Here is a 20,113-nt window from a genome sequence, read left to right as displayed (position 1 = left end):
AGTATGGTTTCATGGCCAATGCCAAGTATAAAAAAGTCTCTGAGCATGTGCTCCAAATGTCCTTTAAATCGCAATGTCCTGCAAGGCGTCTTAGCTCAGCGACATAACTCGCCACTTCCTGGCCTTCAGAACTTTTGTAGGTGTAGAACTGGTACCTCGCCATCAGAACACTTTCCTTCGGGTTAAAATGCTCTCGGACCAGTGTGTACAAATCATCGTACGATTTCTCCGTGGGTTTCGCTGGAGTGAGCAGATTCTTCATGAGGCCATACGTTGGTGCCCCACAGACAGTGAGGAGGATAGCCCTTCATTTGGCAGCGTTCTCTTCCCCATCTAGCTCGTTAGCCACGAAGTATTGGTCGAGTCGCTCCATAAAAGTTTCCCAATCATCTCCCCCCGAGAATTTCTCCAGGATGCCCACAGTGCTCTGCATTTTTGGGTTCGCTATCTGTATCTCGTCGCCAGTTGTTATGTTTGGAGAAAGAGTCAGACTGAACATTGTGAGCTCAAAATAAAGTGTGACCGTCTTTTATTTCAGGTCTCCAGAGTGCTTCTCTAACCCGTGAGGCCTCCTTAAATACCTGTGCTCCCAAGGGATTTTGGGATCCCTTGGGACTCCAGAGTAAATACAAGTTTACATATATAACACTATCCTTGTGTTTCATGCACAAGTACCCCCAGATCCCGCTGTACTGCGGCACTTTACAATCTTTCTCCATTTAAATAATAACTTGCTCTTTGATTTTTTTTTCTGCCAGAGTTTCTCACACTTTCCAATATTATATTCCATCTGCCAAATTTTTGCCCACTCACTTAGCCTGTCTATGTCTTTTTGCAGATTTTTTGTGTCCTCCTCACACAATGCTTTTCCTCCCAACTTTGTATCGTCAGCAAACTTGGCTATGTTACACTCAGTTCTTTGTCCCTGCACATTCTTTAGAACTGTGCCACTACGTCTATATTGCCTATATGGGAACACCACTACCTCCAAGTTCCCCTCCAAGTCACATACCATCGTGACTTGGTATTATATTGTCCTTATCGCTGGTTCAAAATCCTGGAACTCCCTCCCCAACAGCACTGTGGGAGTACCTTCACCACACGGACTGCAGCGGTTCAAGAAGGCAACTCACCACCACCTTCTCAAGGTCAATTAGGGATGGGCAATAAATGCTGGCCTTGGCAGTGATGTCTGCATCCCATGAATGAATTTTAAAAAAAAATTAAACCTATCCCTTCTGCCAAAATGCATCACCTCACACTTCTCTATTAAATTCCATCTGTCACTTGTCTGCCCATTCTGCCAGCCTATGGATGTCCTGTTGCAGTCAATTGGTATCACCCTCATTGTTTGCCACACCTCCAAGTTTGGTATCATCAGCAAATTTTGAAATTTTATGCTGTATTGCAATATCCAAGTCATTTATATATATCAAAACAAGCAGTGGTCCTAGCACTGCCCACCATCCTCCCGTTTGAAAAACAACCATTCACTACGACTCACTGTTTTCTGTCCTTAAGCCAATTTCTTATCTAAGCTGACACGGACCCCCCTATTCCATGAGCCTCAGTTTTGTTAACCAGCCTTTTATGTGGCACTTTGTCAAATGCTTTCCTAAAATCCATATAGACAACATCCACTGCATTCTCTTCATCAACCACCTCTGTTACTTTATCAAAAAATTCAATTAGATTAGTCAAACACGATCTGCCTTTTGCAAAAAGTGTAGTGAAAATATTTAACCACCAATCTCCGCTCAAATTGCAGTTTCAAATTCCAGCACTCCGAGATCATGGCTCCCCCTTTAAATATTGATTTACTTTCAGCATTGATAGATCTCATAGCAAGGCAGATTTATGCAGGTAAAATTAGTTCCTTCCTGGGAAATTGCACATGTGCTTATGTGCATAACGTTAACAATGATCTTATGTAATGAAGCTCTTGCCCAACCACCTTATTCCACTCCACGAAATGCATGTGTCACGTATTATAGGTGGAGATCTATTGATCACCAACACATTGTTCCGCCAGAGGGACAAGTACAAGGCATCCTGGCAACACCCTCGCTCGAAGCACTGGCACGTGCTCAACTAAGTCATCATTCGAGCGAGGGATCGCAAGGACGGCGCATCACCCGTGCCATGACAGGAGCCGACGACTGCTGGACAGACCACAGCCTAATCCGTTCAGTCATCAACATTAATAGAGCCCCAAAGTGACAATGGCAACAGATGCAATGCCACAGAAAAATCAACGCCGGGGCACTCAAAGACCCAGCTAAGAGAGCCCTATAGAGCCAATGCCTCACTGGCAACCTGGCGACCCTCAATGTCAGCCACTGGGAAAGTCACCACTAGAATCCTCCTCAACCGTCTTCTCCCTATGGCTGAAGAGCTTTTCCCAGTCACAATGCGGATTTTGTCCACTACGGGGTACAACGGGCTTGAACTTCACGGCGCAACAACTGCAAGAGAAATGCAGGAAACAGCACCAACCCTTTTTACATGGCTTTCTTTGGCCTCACAAAGGCCTTTGACACTGGTAACCGTGAGGGACTATGGAACGCCCTCCTCCATTTCAGCTGCCCCCAAAAGTTTGTCGCCATCCTCTGCCTGCTCCACGACGACATGCAAGCCGTGATCTTGACCAATGGATCCACAACATACCCAATCCACGTCCAGACCGAGGTCAAGCAGGGCTGCGTCATTGCTCCCAACCCTCTTCTCAATCTTCCTCGCTGCAATGCTCCATCTCACGCTCAACAGGCTCCTCAATGGAGTGGATCTAAACTATAGAACCAGTGGGAACCTGTTCAACCTTCGTTGCCTCCAGGCTTGATCCAAGACCGTCCCATCCTCTGTCATCAAACTATAGTATGCGGACGATGCTTGAGTCTGCACACAGTGGCTGAACTCCAAGCCATCACCGAGGCGTACGAAAGCATGGGCCTTACACTGAACATCCATAAGACAAAGATCCTCCACCAACCTGACCCCACCACATAGCACTGCTCCCCGGTCACCAAAATCCACGGCGTGGCCTTGGACAACGTGGACCGGTTTCCATACCTCGGGAGCTTACTATCAGCAAGGGCAGACATCAACGACGAGGTCCCACACCGCCTCCAGTGCATCAGCACATCCTTCGGTCATCTGAGGAAGAGAGTGTTCAAAGGCCAGGACAACAAATCTGGCACCAAGCTTATGGTCTACAGGGCTGTAGTGATACTCACCCTCCTATATGGCTCAGAGACATAGCAGTACGGTGGAGGAGGATTTCCTGGAGTGTAGTAGGGATGGGTCTCTAGATCAATATGTCGAGAAACCAACTAGAGGGCTGGCCATCCAAGACTGGGAGATGTGTAACGAGAAATGACTAATTAGCAATCTTATTGTCCGAGGCCCCTTGGGGAAGAGTGACCATAATATGGTAGAATTTTTCATTAAGATGGAGAGTGACACAGTTAAATCAGAGACTAGGGTCCTGAACTTAAGGAAAGGTAACTTCGATGGTATGAGACGTGAATTGGCTAGAATAGACTGCCGAATGATACTTAAAGGGTTGATGGTGGATAGGCAATGGCAAACATTTAAAGATCACATAGATGAACTTCAACAATTGTACATCCCTGTCTGAAGTAAAAATAAAACGGGGAAGGTGGCTCAACCGTGGCTAACAAGGGAAATTAGGCATAGTGTTAAACCCAAAGATAGGCATATAAATGGGCCAGAAAAAGCAGCAAACCTGAGGACTGGGAGAAATTTAGAATTCAGCAGAGGAGGACAAGGAGTTTAATTAGGAGGGGGAAGACAGAGTATGAGAGGAAGCTTGCTGTAACATAAAAACTGACTGCAAAAGCTTCTATAGATATGTGAAGAGAAAAAGATTAGTGAAGACAAACGTAGGTCCCTTGCAGTCAGAATCAGGTGAATTTATAATGGGAAACAAAGAAATGGCGGACCAGTTAAACAAATACTTTGGTTCTGTCTTCACGAAGGACACCACAAATAACCTTCCAGAAATACTAGGGGACCAAGGGTCTAGTGAGAAGGAGGAACTGAAGGAAACCCTTATTAGTCAGGAAATTGTGTTCAGGAAATTGATGGGATTGAAGGCTGATAAATCCCTAGGGCCTGATAGTCTGCATCCCAGAGTATTTAAGGAAGTGGCCCTACAAGTAGTGGATGCATTGATGATCATTTTCCAACAGTCTATCGACTCTGGATCAGTTCCTATGGACTGGAGGCTAGCTAATGTAACACCACTTTTTAAGAAAGAAGGGAGAGAGAAAACAGGTAATTATAGACCGGTTAGCCTGTCATCAGTAGAGGGGAAAATGTTGGAATCAATTATTAAAGATTTGGAAAGCGGTGACAGGATCGGTCCAAGTCAGCATGGATTTATGAAAGGGAAATCATGCTTGACAAATCTTCTAGAATTTTTTGAGGATGTAACTAGTAGAATGGACAAAAGAGAACCAGTAGATGTGGTGTATTTGGACTTTCAAAAGGCTTTTGACAAGGTCCCACACAAGAGATTGGTGTGCAAAATTAAAGCACATGATATTGAGGGTAATGTATTGACGTGGATAGAGAACTGGTTGGCAGACAGGAGGCAGAGAGTCAGGATAAACAGGTCCTTTTCAGAATGGCAGGCAGTGACTAGTGGGGTTCCGCAGGGCTCAGTGCTGGGACCGCAGCTATTTACAATATACATCAATGATTTAGATGAAGGAATTGAGAGTAATATCTCCAAGTTTGCAGATGACACAAAGCTGGGTGGCAGTGTGAGCTGTGAGGAGGATGCTAAAAAGCTGCAGGGTGACTTGGACAGGTTAGGTGAATGGGCACCTGCATGGCAGATGCAGTATAACGTGGATAAATGTGAGGTTATCCACTTTGGTGGCAAAAACATGAAGGCAGAATATTATCTAAATGGCGGCCGATTAGGAAAAGCGGAGGTGCAACGAGACCTGGGTGTCATGGTACATCAGTCATTGAAGGTTGGCACGCAGGTACAGCAGGCGGTGAAAAAGGCAAATGGCATGTTGGCCTTCATAGCTAGGGGATTTGAGTATAGAAGCAGGGAGGTCTTGCTGCAGTTGTACAGGGCCTTGGTGAGGCATCATCTGGAATATTGTGTTCAGTTTTGGTCTCCTAATATGAGGAAAGACGTTCTTGCTATTGAGGGAGTGCAGCGAAGGTTCACCAGACTGATTCCAGGGATGGCTGGACTGACATATGAGGAGAGACTGAATTGACTGCGACCGGGCCTGTATCCACTGGAGTTTAGAAGAATGAGAGGGGATCTCATAGAAACATATGAAATTCTGACGGGACTGGACAGGTTAGATGCAGGAAGAATGTTCCGGATGTTGGGGGAGTCCAGAAACAGGGGTCACAGTCTAAGGATATGGGGTAAGCCATTTAGGAACGAGATGAGGAGAAACTTCTTCACTCAGAGAGTTGTTAATCTGTGGAATTCCCTGCCGCAGAGAGTTGTTGATGCCAGTTCATTAGATATATATTAGATATAGAGGGAGTTGGATATGCCCCTTACGACTAAAGGGATCAAGGGGTATGGAGAGAAAGCAGGAAAGGGGTACTGAGGTGAATGATCAGCCATGATCTTATTGAATGGTGGTGCAGGCTCGAAGGGCTGAATGGCCTGCTCCTGCACCTATTTTCTACGTTTCTATGTTTCTATATATAGTAGACACCTCAAATTGCTGGAGAAATACCACCAACGCTGTCTCCGCAAGATCCTGCAAATCCCCTGGGAGGATAGATGCACCAACGTCAGTGTTCTCGAACCGGTCAACATCCCCAGCATCGAAGCATTGACCACACTCGACCAGCTCCGTTGGGCAGGCCACATTGTCCGCATGCCCGACACAAGACTCCCAAAGCAAGAGCTCGACTCGTAATTCCTACACGGTATGCGAGCCCCAGTTGGGCAGAGGAAATGTTTCAAGGACACCATCAAAGCCTCCTTGTTGAAGTGCAACATCCCCACTGATACCTGGGAATCCTTGGCCAAAGACCATCCTAAGTGGAGGAAGAGCATCCGGGAGGGCGCTGAGCACCTCAAGTCTCGTCACCGAGAGCATGCAGAAAACAAGCGTAGACAGCGGAAGGAGCATGCGAAAAACCAGACTCCCCCACCCACCCTTTCCTTCAACAACTGTCTGTCCCACCTGTGACAGAGACTGTAAATCCCATATTGGACTGTACAGTCACCTGAGAACAGCAAGTCTTTCTCGATTTCGAGGGACTGCCTATGAGGATGATTGATCAGATTTTTCCAGCCGATGTTCCAGAACCCACCGCATCAATCTGTACAACTACCAGTGGTGACAATTGACAAATGTATCCAATTCACTTCTCAGCCTGTTTACTTGCATTTTTAGCATTGTGACTTAAGATCTTTACTGCATCTCCCAACTATGCAAATAGTAGCAACGTGCCAGAAAGTGAGATTAAACAACCAAGGGTCCCCTAAACCTGGTGACAAAGTAAAAACACTGATGCTCAGTGAGAAATGCTCCTTTATACTTAGCCTGAATATGTAATCTACTCAGTGTCAGAGCCAAAAGATTAACTAATCACTGTCGGATTTCTATTTTAAGCAACACAAGCTAATGGCTGCTACTACTTCACGTCAAAGCCTCATTTGCTATGAAGTGATAATGTTCGTTTCTCCACGATAAACATTATGAACTCGAAATTCCGAGGTCCGGGAGGCCAGAAGGCCTGATGTTCATCGGAGGGGGGGCGGGCAGGAATTTGAGGCAGAACTTGCTTCCAGCAGGATTCCAATTCATTTAAACTGACCCTTTGAATTCCAGTAAAGGGGGAGGGAGGTGTCAGCAGATCAGGGGGGTTATTTGGGGGATAAAGAGCAGGTAGCGGAAAGGAGGAATGCTGATAGCTGAATGGAGTCTGATTGAGGCTTGTAAAAAGGTCCCAAACGTTTCTTAGGGAAAGGTAATCAGTCAAAAAAGCCTATTTGCTCCATTGGAAGATCCAAAAGAGCAGATTTTCTCTGGGGTCTCACCAAACCTCCTCTCTGCTCTCAGAACAGCACCATGCTGCTCTGAAATTCTGGCTGGCAAAGCAGGCCAGCTATCACTGATGTGTCTTTACAGATGCAAAGGGCTAGAAATTGTGTAGCAACCCGTTTGGGGTGATAACTTTTGCGGGAGCGCAAAATTATCGCTGGGTGCTACCCAATTCGAGCAGATGCAAACTTCCAGTGTAATGCTCCAGGAGGGGAATAGAAACATAGAAACATAGAAACATAGAAAATAGGTGCAAGAGTAGGCCATTCGGCCCTTCTAGCCTGCACCGCCATTCAATGAGTTCATGGCTGAACATTCAACTTCAGTACCCCATTCCTGCTTTCTCGCCATACCCCTTGATCCCCCTAGTAGTAAGGACCTCATCTAACTCCTTTTTGAATATATTTAGTGAATTGGCCTCAACAACTTTCTGTGGTAGAGAATTCCACAGGTTCACCACTCTCTGGGTGAAGAAGTTCCTCCGCATCTCGGTCCTAAATGGCTTACCCCTTATCCTTAGACTGTGACCTCTGGTTCTGGACTTCCCCAACATTGGGAACATTCTTCCTGCATCTAACCTGTCTAACCCCGTCAGAATTTTAAATGTTTCTATGAGGTCCCCTCTCATTCTTCTGAACTCCAGTGACTACAAGCCCAGTTGATCCAGTCTTTCTTGATTGGTCAGTCCCGCCATCCCGGGAATCAGTCTGGTGAACCTTCGCTGCACTCCCTCAATAGCAAGAATGTCCTTCCTCAGGTTAGGAGACCAAAACTGTACACAATACTCCAGGTGTGGCCTCACCAATGCCCTGTACAACAGTAGCAACACCTCCCTGCCCCTGTACTCAAATCCCCTTGCTATGAAGGCCAACATGCCATTTGCTTTCTTAACCGCCTGCTGAACCTGCATGCCAACCTTCAATGACTGATGTACCATGACACCCAGGTCTCTTTGCACCTCCCCTTTTCCTAATCTGTCACCATTTAGATAATAAGCTGTCTCTCTGTTTTTACCACCAAAGTGGATAACCTCACATTTATCCACATTATACTTCATCTGCCATGCATTTGCCCACTCACCTAACCTATCCAAGTCGCTCTGCAGCCTCACAGCATCCTCCTCGCAGCTCACACTGCCACCCAACTTAGTGTCATCCGCAAATTTGGAGATACTACATTTAATCCCCTCATCTAAATCATTAATGTACAGTGTAAACAGCTGGGGCCCCAGCACAGAACCTTGCGGTACCCCACTAGTCACTGCCTGCCATTCTGAAAAGTACCCATTTACTCCTACTCTTTGCTTCCTGTCTGACAACCAGTTCTCAATCCATGTCAGTACACTACCCCCAATCCCATGTGCTCTAACTTTGCACATCAATCTCTTGTGTGGGACCTTGTCGAACGCCTTCTGAAAGTCCAAATATACCACATCAACTGGTTCTCCCTTGTCCACTCTACTGGAAACATCCTCAAAAAATTCCAGAAGATTTGTCAAGCATGATTTCCCTTTCACAAATCCATGCTGACTTGGACCTATCATGTCACCTCTTTCCAAATGCACTGCTATGACATCCTTAATAATTGATTCCATCATTTTACCCACTACCGATGTCAGGCTGACCGGTCTATAATTCCCTGTTTTCTCTCTCCCTCCTTTTTTAAAAAGTGGGGTTACATTGGCTACCCTCCACTCCATAGGAACTGATCCAGAGTCAATGGAATGTTGGAAAATGACTGTCAATGCATCCACTATTTCCAAGGCCACCTCCTTAAGTACTCTGGGATGCAGTCCATCAGGCCCTGGGGATTTAGCGGCCTTCAATCCATCAATTTCCCCAACACAATTTCCCGGCTAATAAGGATTTCCCTCAGTTCCTCCTCCTTACTAGACCCTCTGACCACTTTTATATCCGGAAGGTTGTTTGTGTCCTCCTTAGTGAATACTGAACCAAAGTACTTGTTCAATTGGTCTGCCATTTCTTTGTTCCCCGTTATGACTTCCCCTGATTCTGACTGCAGGGGACCTACGTTTGTCTTTACTAACCTTTTTCTCTTTACATATCTATAGAAACTTTTGCAATCCGTCTTAATGTTCCCTGCAAGCTTCTTCTCATACTCCATTTTCCCTGCCCTAATCAAACCCTTTGTCCTCCTCTGCTGAGTTCTAAATTTCTCCCAGTCCCCAGGTTTGCTGCTATTTCTGGCCAATTTGTATGCCACTTCCTTGGCTTTAATACTATCCCTGATTTCCCTTGATAGCCACGGTTGAGCCACCTTCCCTTTTTTATTTTTATGCCAGACAGGAATGTACAATTGTTGTAGTTCATCCATGCGGTCTCTAAATGTCTGCCATTGCCCATCCACAGTCAACCCCTTAAGTATCATTCGCCAATCCATCCCAGCCAATTCACGCCTCATACCTTCAAAGTTAGCCTTCTTTAAGTTCTGGACCATGGTCTCTGAATTAACTGTTTCATTCTCCATCCCAATGCAGAATTCCACCATATTATGGTCACTCTTCCCCAAGGGGCCTCGCACAACGAGATTGCTAATTAATCCTCTCTCATTACATAACACCCAGTCTAAGATGGCCTCCCCCCTAGTTGGTTCCTCGACATATTGGTCTAAAAAACCATCCCTTATGCACTCCAGGAAATCCTCCTCCACCGTATTGCTTCCAGTTTGGTTAGCCCAATCTATGTGCATATTAAAGTCACCCATTATAACTGCTGCACCTTTATTGCACGCACCCCTAATTTCATGTTTGATGCCCTCCCCAACATCACTACCAGTGTTTGGAGGTCTGTACACAACTCCCACTAACGTTTTTTGCCCTTTGGTGTTCTGCAGCTCTACCTATATAGATTCCACATCATCCAAGCTAATGTCCTTCCAAACTATTGCCTTAATCTCCTCCTTAACCAGCAATGCTACCCCACCTCCTTTTCCTTTTATTCTATCCTTCCTGAATGTTGAATACCCCTGGATGTTGAGTTCCCAGCCCTGATCATCCTGGAGCCACGTCTCCGAATGGAACACAAAATCAAGTGCTACCATTTCCCTTGGGGCACTAAACCAGGCAAGAGGGGTGGTGGCGGCAGAGCGCTGCACAATGTCCAATGTTGTACTGCCAGGATCAGAGGCTCCTTCCCTCCCTTAAAGGGAAGGGCCATTGCTGCAGACTCTGCAAGATATCTAATCCCATGCTCATAGAAACTTGTCAAAGAACATTTTGAATACTGGTATAACGTCCTGAATCCGGAATTATGAAACCCAGAATTGTTCAAAAAACGGATTTCTTTTTGAGGTGGCCAAGATGGCGACATCGGGTGTCGAGGGATAAGGAAACCGGTAAAAAAATGCAGCGCCGGGGGGGCGGCGGGAGGCGAGGAGCGGAGGATTGGCGGGCGGCAAGGAGCGGCAACAGTGAGATCCGAAATCCGCAAAACCCAAAAACCAGCATGGACTTGGTTCCGAGGTTTCCAGATTTCAGACGTTGTACCTGTACTATGTTGGTACCAACAGTTCAGGATTTTAAAAGTCAGCATATTGCATAGCCTTTGTTCCAACAGATGCATTTTTTTCAATTGCAATGTGGTGAAAAATATCTCTGTCTCGTTCACACGGAAAATTATAAATCATTTCTTTATAAATAGGATTGTTTCTTTCTCATTCCACTTGACATCCATTTCCATGTCCACACATTCCCAAACTTAATGAATAAAACATCCCTGTGTAAATGTTTTCCCATTGTGTTCCTTAGGACTATTCTAGAGCCGGAACAAAGGTTTACACAATATCAAATTATACTATACTTGATGCTATTTTCAAAATCTTGATTGGAGTTCATCATAAAGAATCATACTACTTGGTTAATTACATGCACTAAAATGTTCATTTGCATTTGCTAATCCAATAATTAATTAACTGCAAAATTACCTATTATTTGTGCCTTATAGAGCAACAACTCATGTACATAGGCCCCTATTTTCCACCTTCCCAATTTTTGGCACCCGTGTACAATAATGTATGATTTTTTTTCCCCCATTTCCGCAAAAAAAAACTGTAGTCTCCCCAAAGTAAAAGTTATTTTTGCCGCTGCGCTACTCGAAGATAATGCTGCAGCAGAGCTTGTAGTGTGCACCGAAAAATCTCTGCGCATGCGCTGGAAAAACAAATCACTTTCTACACGTGATGGGTGTGCCTGGTTTGGATCAACAGTGAGAACCCATTGGTATCAGAGCTAGATTTGAAGATTAAAATTATAGCTTCAAAAGGTGGATGCAAAGGAAGGAGACAAAGAAGGAGAAAGGGGAAGGAGAAGCTGTAAGGGCCAAGAAATTTCTAGCAGAAGAAATTGAGCCCCTGATAGACATCATTGAGAGGAGATGGGATGTGCTTCAAAAAACAAAGGGAGAATGGGACAAAATAAACTGAATCCCTCTGGACTCACAAAAGTTTGGGACCAAGTTGCAGAAGAGTTTAATTCATTGTCCATTACCCCAAGAAATGACACACAGCTCAAAAAGAAGTGGCAGGACCTCGGACAAGCAGTTACTGTAAGTAATAATTTTATTTAAATTTATACTTATATTTATGCACTGCAATCACATTTGTAAATGTGACTAATGTGTGTGTGACTGTGTGTGTGCAGAAGGACCCTCTCTCAAAAAGTTCTATTTTCATCTTTGCAGAAGATGGTGTCACAGATCTGAGAAAGGTCAAAAACTGGAGGAGGTCCGGCAAGTAGGCTGCAACTAACAGCCATGGAACAGAGGATAACTGATATGATTAAATCTCACAAGAGAAGATCAACCGTCAACGTGGATGCTGGGCCCAGGTTACCAAGCGAGGGTAAGCCCTGCAAATTGCACAGTCTGGGTTAGCTAAATGTTAAGTACTGCTGGGGTTGGCTATGTCATGCTTGTAACCTTCACACAACTGTAACCTTTATGTAACAACACTGTACACTGTATACACATGAGTAATGCACACCTTGACCACAGGGGGTGAACTTGTGGGAGACACTCCTCACCTGGCCATCCAGGTATATAAAGGGAGGTCCCACGGAGGGTCATCACTTCTTGGTCCTGGGAATAAAGGTTCAGGTCACATAGTGACCTTGTCTGCAGTGTATGCCCCATGTGATTCTATAGTAAGGTGTAAGGCCACTACATTTGGCGACGAGGAACGGGAATCAACGACCCACGAGGATGGCCACCGGTAGCACAGAGGAACGGTACTGTGTTGGTGAGGACTGGGACGATTTTGTTGAAAGGCTCCAGCAGAGCTTTGTTATGAAGGACTGGCTGGGAGAGGAAGCGGCTGGCAAGCGGAGGGCGCATCTACTGACCAGCTGTGGTTCCAAGACGTATGCGCTGATGAAAGACCTGCTCGCATCCGAGAAGCCGGCGGACAAATCCTTTGAAGAGCTCAGCACTCTGATCGGTGAGCACCTCAAACCGGCGAGCAGTATACATATGGCCCGGCACCGGTTCTACACACACCTGCGCCGGGAGGGACAAAGAATATCGGACTTCGTTGCGGACCTTCGGCGTTTGGCCAGCCTCTGTAAGTTCACAGGCGCCTACAAGAGGGAGATGTTAAGGGATTTCTTCATTGAGGGCATTGGTCATGCCGGGATTTTCAGGAAACTGATTGAGACCAAGAACTTAACTTTGGAAAGGGCAACGTTGATAGCTCAGACCTTTATGGCAGGGGAAGAGGAGACCAAGATAATTTGCGCGTGCAGCCCTGGTTCCAACTTGGCAAAGGACCAGGGAGTTAACATTGTAAACGAGATTCAGAACTCCGCAGGCAGGCAAGGGCAATTTGACACCGCCCAGGCAGCAACAGACTCTAGGGTGGGCCAGCAACAGAGACAATGGCAGGGGGATCGGCAATTCACGCCATCACAAGGGACAATGCGTCCCGGGATGGGACCATTGACACTCAGCAACAGAGTGCTCAGGAGTAATCAAAGAGACAATTAGAGAGGAATGCCTGGTAACAGTTCTTTTGTTCACAACAATCTCAGCTCATGCTGGAGGTGCAGTGGCAGACATGCTGCAAAAACCTGTAGGTTTCAGCAATTTATTTGCAGAAACTGTAACTTCAGTGGACATTTGGCCAGAATGTGCAGAAAGCCCATAGCGAGGCTAGTTTACGAGCCAGAGGAACCAGACGAGGGGTCTGCAAGGCAGGGTGATGCTTGGGGCAAAGCTATGGACACTGAAGTCCAGCGGATTCATGTGGCAGACGTCCACAGCTCATATACCAAAACGCCACCCATGATGATGCAAGTTCTATTAAATGGCATCCCGGTACGCATGGAGCTGGACACAGGAGCCAGCCAGTCACTTATGAGTGCTCAACAATTTGAAAAACTATGGCCACTCAAAGCTATTAGGCCCAAACTGGAATGCACTGACACGCAGTTACGACGTACACCAGAGAGATCATTCTAGTACTAGGCAGTGCAAACTTGGTGGTCACACACAATGGATCGGAGAACCGACTGCCACTCTGGATTATCCTGGGGAATGGTCCCGCGCTCTTGGGGAGGAGCTGGTTAGCCGAGATGAACTGGAAATGGGGGGGATGTGCACGCCATTTCATCTGTGGAGCGAAGTTCATGCTCACAGATCCTACAGAAATTCGAGCCACTTTTTCAACCAGGTGTCAGTACTTTCAAAGGCACCAAAGTAGTGATACGCATCACCCCAGACGCCAGACCAGTGCACCACAAAGCCAGAGCTGTGCCGTATGTGATGCGTGAGAGAATTGAGAGTGAGTTGGACAGGCTACTAAGAGAGGGCATAATTTCGCCTGTTGAATTCAGTGACTGGGCCAAGCCCCATCGTTCCTGTCCTTAAAGCGGATGGCTCGGTCAGGATTTGTGGCGACTACAAGGCCACCATCAACCGAGTGTCACTACAGGACCAATACCCACTTCCGAGAGCGGAGGATCCTTTTGCCACGCTGGCAGATGGCAAGCTGTTCACCAAGTTGGACCTCACTTCAGCCGACATGATTCAGGGCATGGCTGAAGAATCCAAGCTTTTGACTACCATCACTACGCACAAGGGGCTATTTGTTTACAACAGGTGTCCGTTCGGCATTCGTTCAGCGGCCGCTATCTTCCAGAGGAACATGGAAAGCTTGCTCAAATCCATCCCTGGAACAATCGTATTCCAAGATGACATCCTTATCACGGGTCGAGACACTGAGGAACACCTCCACAACCTGGACGAGGTGCTATGTCGACTGGACCGGGGACTTGCGACTAAAGAAGTCCAAGTGTGTGTTTTTGGCCCTAGAGGTTGAGTTTTTGGGCAGGAGGGTTGCCGCAGACGGGATCCGGCCTACCGAATCCAAAACGGAGGTGATCCATTGTGCGCCCAGGTCCGGCAACACATCGGAGTTGCGGTCATTTCTGAGACTATTAAACTACTTCGGGAATTTCCTGCCGAACTTAAGTACATTGTTGGAGCCGCTACACGTGCTCCTGCGTAAGGGTTGTGAATGGTTTTGGGGGGACTGTCAAGAACGGGCTTTCAATCGGGTGCGGAATCTGCTTTGTTCTAACAAGCTGTTGACCTTGTACAACCCCTGTAAGAAACTGGTTTTAATGTGTGATGCATCATCCAATGGGGTTGGGTGCGTGTTGCAGCAGAGTAATGATGAGGGCCAACTCCAACCTGTGTCTTATGCCTCCAAGTCGCTCTCCCAGACAGAACTGGGATACGGGATGGTTGAAAAAGAAGCACTCGCATGTGTGTATGGGGTGAAAAAGATGCACCAGTACCTTTTCGGCAGAAGGTTCGAGTTAGAAACGGACCACAAGCCGTTAACATCCCTGTTGTCCGACAGCAAGGCTGTCAATGCCAATGCGTCAGCTCGCATACAGCGGTGGGCCCTCACACTGGCTGCGTATGATTACACCATACAGCACCAGCCAGGCACCGACAATTGCGCTGACGCGCTCAGCAGTCTCCCACTGGCGACCACCAAGGGGGCGTCGGAGCAAAGCGCGGAGATGGTCATGGCCATTGAGGCTTTCGACACCGCAGGCTCCCCCATCACAGCCCGGCAGATCAAAATCTGGACCAACAGAAATCCCCTCCTAAACCTGATAAAGAAATGTGTCCTGACTGCGGATTGGGCGCCCACACACGGAGCATGCCCTGAAGAGGTCAGACCGTTTCACAGACGGATGGATGAACTCTCCATCCAAGCCGACTGCCTGCTATGGGGCAGCCGGGTAGTCATGCCCCAGAAAGGAAGGGAAGCATTCATCAGGGAACTCCACAGCGAGCACCCAGGCATCGTGTTAATGAAGGCCATTGCCCGGTCACATGTATGGTGGCCGGGAATTGACTCAGACCTGGAATTCTGGGTTCGCAGGTGCACGACGTGTTCTCAGCTGGGAAATGCCCCCAGGGAGGCCCCACTCAGCCCGTGGCCCTGGCCCACCAGGCCATGGTCACGTATTCACGTAGACTACACGGGCCCGTTCATGGGAAAAATGATCCCGATTGTTGTCGATGCGTACTCGAGATGGATCGAGGGCATCATATTGAATTTGTGCGCGACATCCACCACCGTGGAGAGTCTGCGTATGGTCTTTGCGACCCACGGCTTGCCAGACATCCTGGTTAGCGACAACGGCCTGTGTTTCACTAGCTATGAATTACAGGAGTTTATGTCTGGTAATGGCATCAAACATGTCAGGACAGCACTGTTCAAGCCGGCTTCCAATGGCCAGGCAGAACGTGCGGTTCAGATCATAAAACAGGGCATGCTCCGGATTCAAGGACCCTCCCTTCAGTACCGCCTATCGCGCCTCCTGCTAGCCTATAGGTTCCGCCCGCATTCGCTCACGGGAGTCCTGCCCGCGGAACTACTCATGAAACGCACGCTTAAAACGCGGCTGTCCCTCATTCATCCAGCCCTGTCAGAAATTGTTGAGGGCAAGCGTCAGTCCCAAATCGAGTGCCATGATCGCAACTCAGTGGGGAGATGGATAGAAATCGATGACCCTGTATTCGTTCTCAATCACGCTTTGGGACCCAAGTGGCTTGAGGGTACTGTAATTGGCAAAGAGGGGAATAGGGTCATAGTGGTCAGACTTAACAATGGGCAGATATGCCGCAAACATCTGGACCAGGTAAAGAAAAGGTTCAGCATGGACACTGAGGAACCTGAGGAAGATCATAAGATGCTACCTACACCACTGCCAGAGAACGAGCAATAAGGACATTCACCAGCATGCACAGTCCCTGCGGCCAGCCGGGACAGGCCGGAATCACCTCAGGCGACAGAGATGCATGCCAAGGCCCAACCACCAGAACCCCAACTGCGGCGCTCCACGAGAGAGCGTCGACCGCCTGAAAGACTCAATCTTTGACCCAAAGACGTTGGGGGGAGGTGATGTCATGTTTGTAACCTTCACACAACTGTAACCTTTATGTAACAACACTGTACACTGTATACACCTGAGTGATTCACACCTTGACCACAGGTGGTGAACTTGTGGGAGACACTCCTCACCTGGTCAACCAGGTATATAAAGTGAGGTCCCATGGAGGGTCATCACTTCTTGGTCCTGGGAACAAAGGTTCAGGTCACATAGTGACCTTGTCTGCAGTACATGCCTCGTGTGATTCTATAGTAAGGTGTAAGGACGCTACAGGCTACACTTCTACTTTCTCTCCTGCTGCTATCCAAGCATCTGCTCTGTTATGTTTTGCAGATGTTGTACATCAGGAAGAGACAGAAGATGCACCTGAAGTAGAAGAAGAGCATGATCAGGAAGCCGTCAGTCTAGATATTGTTCATCTAGATCAGGAGAATGAAGGGCTGCAGGAAGATGGTTACACTGGAATTGGAGCTGGTGAACCCTTCGGCATTCCAAGCCCTTTCTTGAGCGATTCAATCGACACGACATTTCAAGGTGTACCATTTGAGGCTGTGGGTTCCAGTGTGTCGCAGCAAGCCACAGCTGGGAGACGGCAAAGGAGTGTGGGAGGGAGAGCTGAACCTGAAATACGAGATGCAGGGAATATAGGACAGCTCGTGGGGATGAGTGAGGAGAGCATCCAGCGAACGGGATCGCTCCTGGAAACCTTGGGTGGGGTGAGGGTAGAATTAGTGTGACTCGCACTTGAAGTAGCAACACTAGCTAGAGGAATGCGTGAGGTGAGGGGAGAAATTGCAGGACTGTCATTAGAGGTAGTAACACTGTCGGGACAGATGAGGGAGGGGATGTCAGAAGTAGTAGCAGCAATAAGGAGGCACACCCAGGCTGTCATTGCTGCCACTAACATTCTAATCCCTAGACCAAAGTCAGGAGTTGATCCACAGGCTGAAGAAGAGTCCGAAGAGGAACCCGGACCTCCACAATGACGTCTGTCAGGTCTGTCCCTGTCGGAACCCACCAAAATGCGCCGTCGGAAAGAAAACAGATAAAACCTTGGGGTCGGGGTGGGGGCGGCGAGCAAGCAGAAGTCCGCAACAACGAGCAGGAGTGGCACACAGCGCTAAGGGGGAGGAGAGATGGCGTGTTTGTTTGTTTCTTTCTTCATTGAAAAGTTTGTTACAAAATTTATTAAAGTTATTAAAGTAATTAATTAAAAGTTAAGTTAAGTACAACTGTATTGTACAAATGTTTAATAAATCTATTTATTTTTTACATTTAACCAGAATCCTGTACATTATTTTTTGAATTAAAGCAACATAAAGCAACACAACATTACGTTTTCACATTAACACATTCAAACAGTCAACACTGGAGGCGGGACGCACAGTGATTTATGGCACCTTAATGATGACTGTCTTTGATTAATTTTAGCTCTACTTCTCTCATTAGCACGATTTTCATTATTGGATACAGTCTATTATAAAACTATTAGCAATGGTACAGCTTTTGGTGCAACTTGTAATGCTGGATGTTGAACTAAATGACATCTAGGTTGCTGGCCTAAAACCATAACCATTAAGCTAACAAAACCACTTATTAGTATCACTGGAAAAGGATGGAAAGGGTTGGGCCAAATCCAGACTCCTGGAATTTGTTCTATAGGATGGCATCCCACTTTATGTGATGGTTCTTCAAGCTCCTGCAGTAATGCGATATGCGTTTCATGTGGCCATGTTGTGCATCAGCAGTTCCTGATAGGCACAAGTCCACAGTACAAAACTGCCCATAAGAGATACAAATGGCCACCAAATAAAATGATTTCACTGAGAAAGTGGATAGGATGGCTGGTGTGAGAAGTGGAAAAATTCACAATGGTGCAACAGGGGAAGCTTTTCTGAGGTTGGTTTAAGCACATATTTGAGCCAGAGGAGAGTAGTTTTAATCTCCTCCTGATCCTTTCTATACCAACATGAGAATGAAATGTTAAGAACTGGTGTCCAAAATAAAAGGTCCTTCATTAATTATTGAAGACTTATATTGTTCACATTGATGAGTGCAAAAATTCTGAACGGTACTTAAGGTTACTCAGCATTAACATTTTTCTCGGTTATGTCTCTGCATTATGTGCATGTACCTACACTGTTGATAAAAAAAGGTAATTATGAAGCAATGCACTCTTAGGGAGAGAAATAAGAACAAAAGGGAACAAATATCGTTCACATTGATGAGTGCAAAAATTGATTAAACTCTGCCCATTCCTTTTGGCCTGGGATTGCAGCGGGCCTGAGCGCTGATTTCCTTAAGTTAAGGTGGGGATTTTCTGAATGGTACTCTGGTTCTGAAAAAAATAATTGTTGATAAAACTAGCATAAATGGCCAAAAATGGCACGTAATCCATTTTTAACACAAACCGGCGGCAAAAAAATCTGACTCCAAAAAATCCAACGCTGACAGTCGGCATCGGCGTCAAAACTTTGTGGAAACTTGCAAAATACCGATTACTCAAAAAAATCGGCGGGCGCCAAAAAAAGGCGCTCAATGGTGGCGAAAATTGCCCCCAAAATGTTCCTGAAAACCAGCTAGTTTACAATAGGAGCCTTCGCTACATTGTTCAAAGTAGTAGGGTGCTCATGTTTATTATACTACAGGAATCTGATGCTATTCGTATTCATAGGTTTATGAAAAACCACCAATGTGTATTTCACTTAAATCTGTAGGAAGTCATTTTGTGAAGTATAGACTTTTCTTGGAGCAGATTATATTTATGACAGTCTAAAACTACATTTTAATTAACAATTAAAGGATGCATTAACACTAAAGTAGCACAAAGATACATTAGAAGCTAGATCCTTGCACCTTTAAAATCAAGTATGTAAAGAGACATTTTTAATAAAGTATGTATTTTATATAAGCGGCCACATTGTACGCAGAAAATATTACCTTAGCTTCTACGATTTTTGCATTATCATCCTTTGAAAAATGACATGGTCTATGGACACGATCCACAATGCTACTGCCAGCTGGATCTGGATTGCAGAGCTTCAGTGTAGCTGGGATTCTATCATGCTTTGTTGGGTCCTTCGTAACTGGGACTGGTAACTTTAGATGAGATTCAAAGAATGCTTTCCTTTGACTCACAATAGAACCAGGACGAGGGCTCCTGTTGACAGTCTGTGAAGCTACTAGAGGCAAAACATATAGGAGAAAGATATCTGTACTCTTGTGGTATATTACTTAATAGATATTCCTTTTTACAATACATTCCATTTGGCTTTTCTGTAGAAACAAGTATGTTAACCATCTAATAAATCACACATATACATTGTTTAAATATCACAAGTAAGAAAAGCAGTGAATAACTTCCATTTATATAGCACCTTTCATGGCCTTGGGACAAAGTATTTCACCATCAATTAAGTACTTTTGAAGTGTAGGCAAACAGAGCAGCCAATTTGTGCACAGCAAAATCCCATAAACAGCAATGGCCAGATCTGCTATGCCCAGGCCTTTCACATCTATCTCTTGTTTGGCACATTCAAAAGAGTTCAACTGAAAGTGCCTAAATTCATTTTACATAACAATCGTTAGAGCTGGCAGAAAGGAAAGACTTTCGTCCTAAGTTCATTAC

At 46.1% G+C, this 20,113-nt stretch overlaps 1 protein-coding gene across 1 annotated transcript in view; it reads right to left on the bottom strand.

Moving 5' to 3' along the window:
- LOC139263242 (uncharacterized) overlaps positions 1–20,113 on the bottom strand; it is a 188,934-nt gene that overhangs the window by 152,814 nt on the left and 16,007 nt on the right. The window contains exon 5 of the mRNA XM_070879009.1: positions 19,426–19,667. Coding sequence (XP_070735110.1) covers positions 19,426–19,667 — 242 coding nt within the window. The remainder of the gene's footprint in view (positions 1–19,425; positions 19,668–20,113) is intronic.

Source organism: Pristiophorus japonicus, chromosome 4 (genome assembly GCF_044704955.1).
Source record: "Pristiophorus japonicus isolate sPriJap1 chromosome 4, sPriJap1.hap1, whole genome shotgun sequence".
In the NCBI taxonomy this organism is placed as follows: Eukaryota; Metazoa; Chordata; class Chondrichthyes; family Pristiophoridae; genus Pristiophorus; species Pristiophorus japonicus.
Note: the sequence above shows the minus strand (reverse complement) of the source record. Positions and strands in the feature narration are given on the sequence as shown.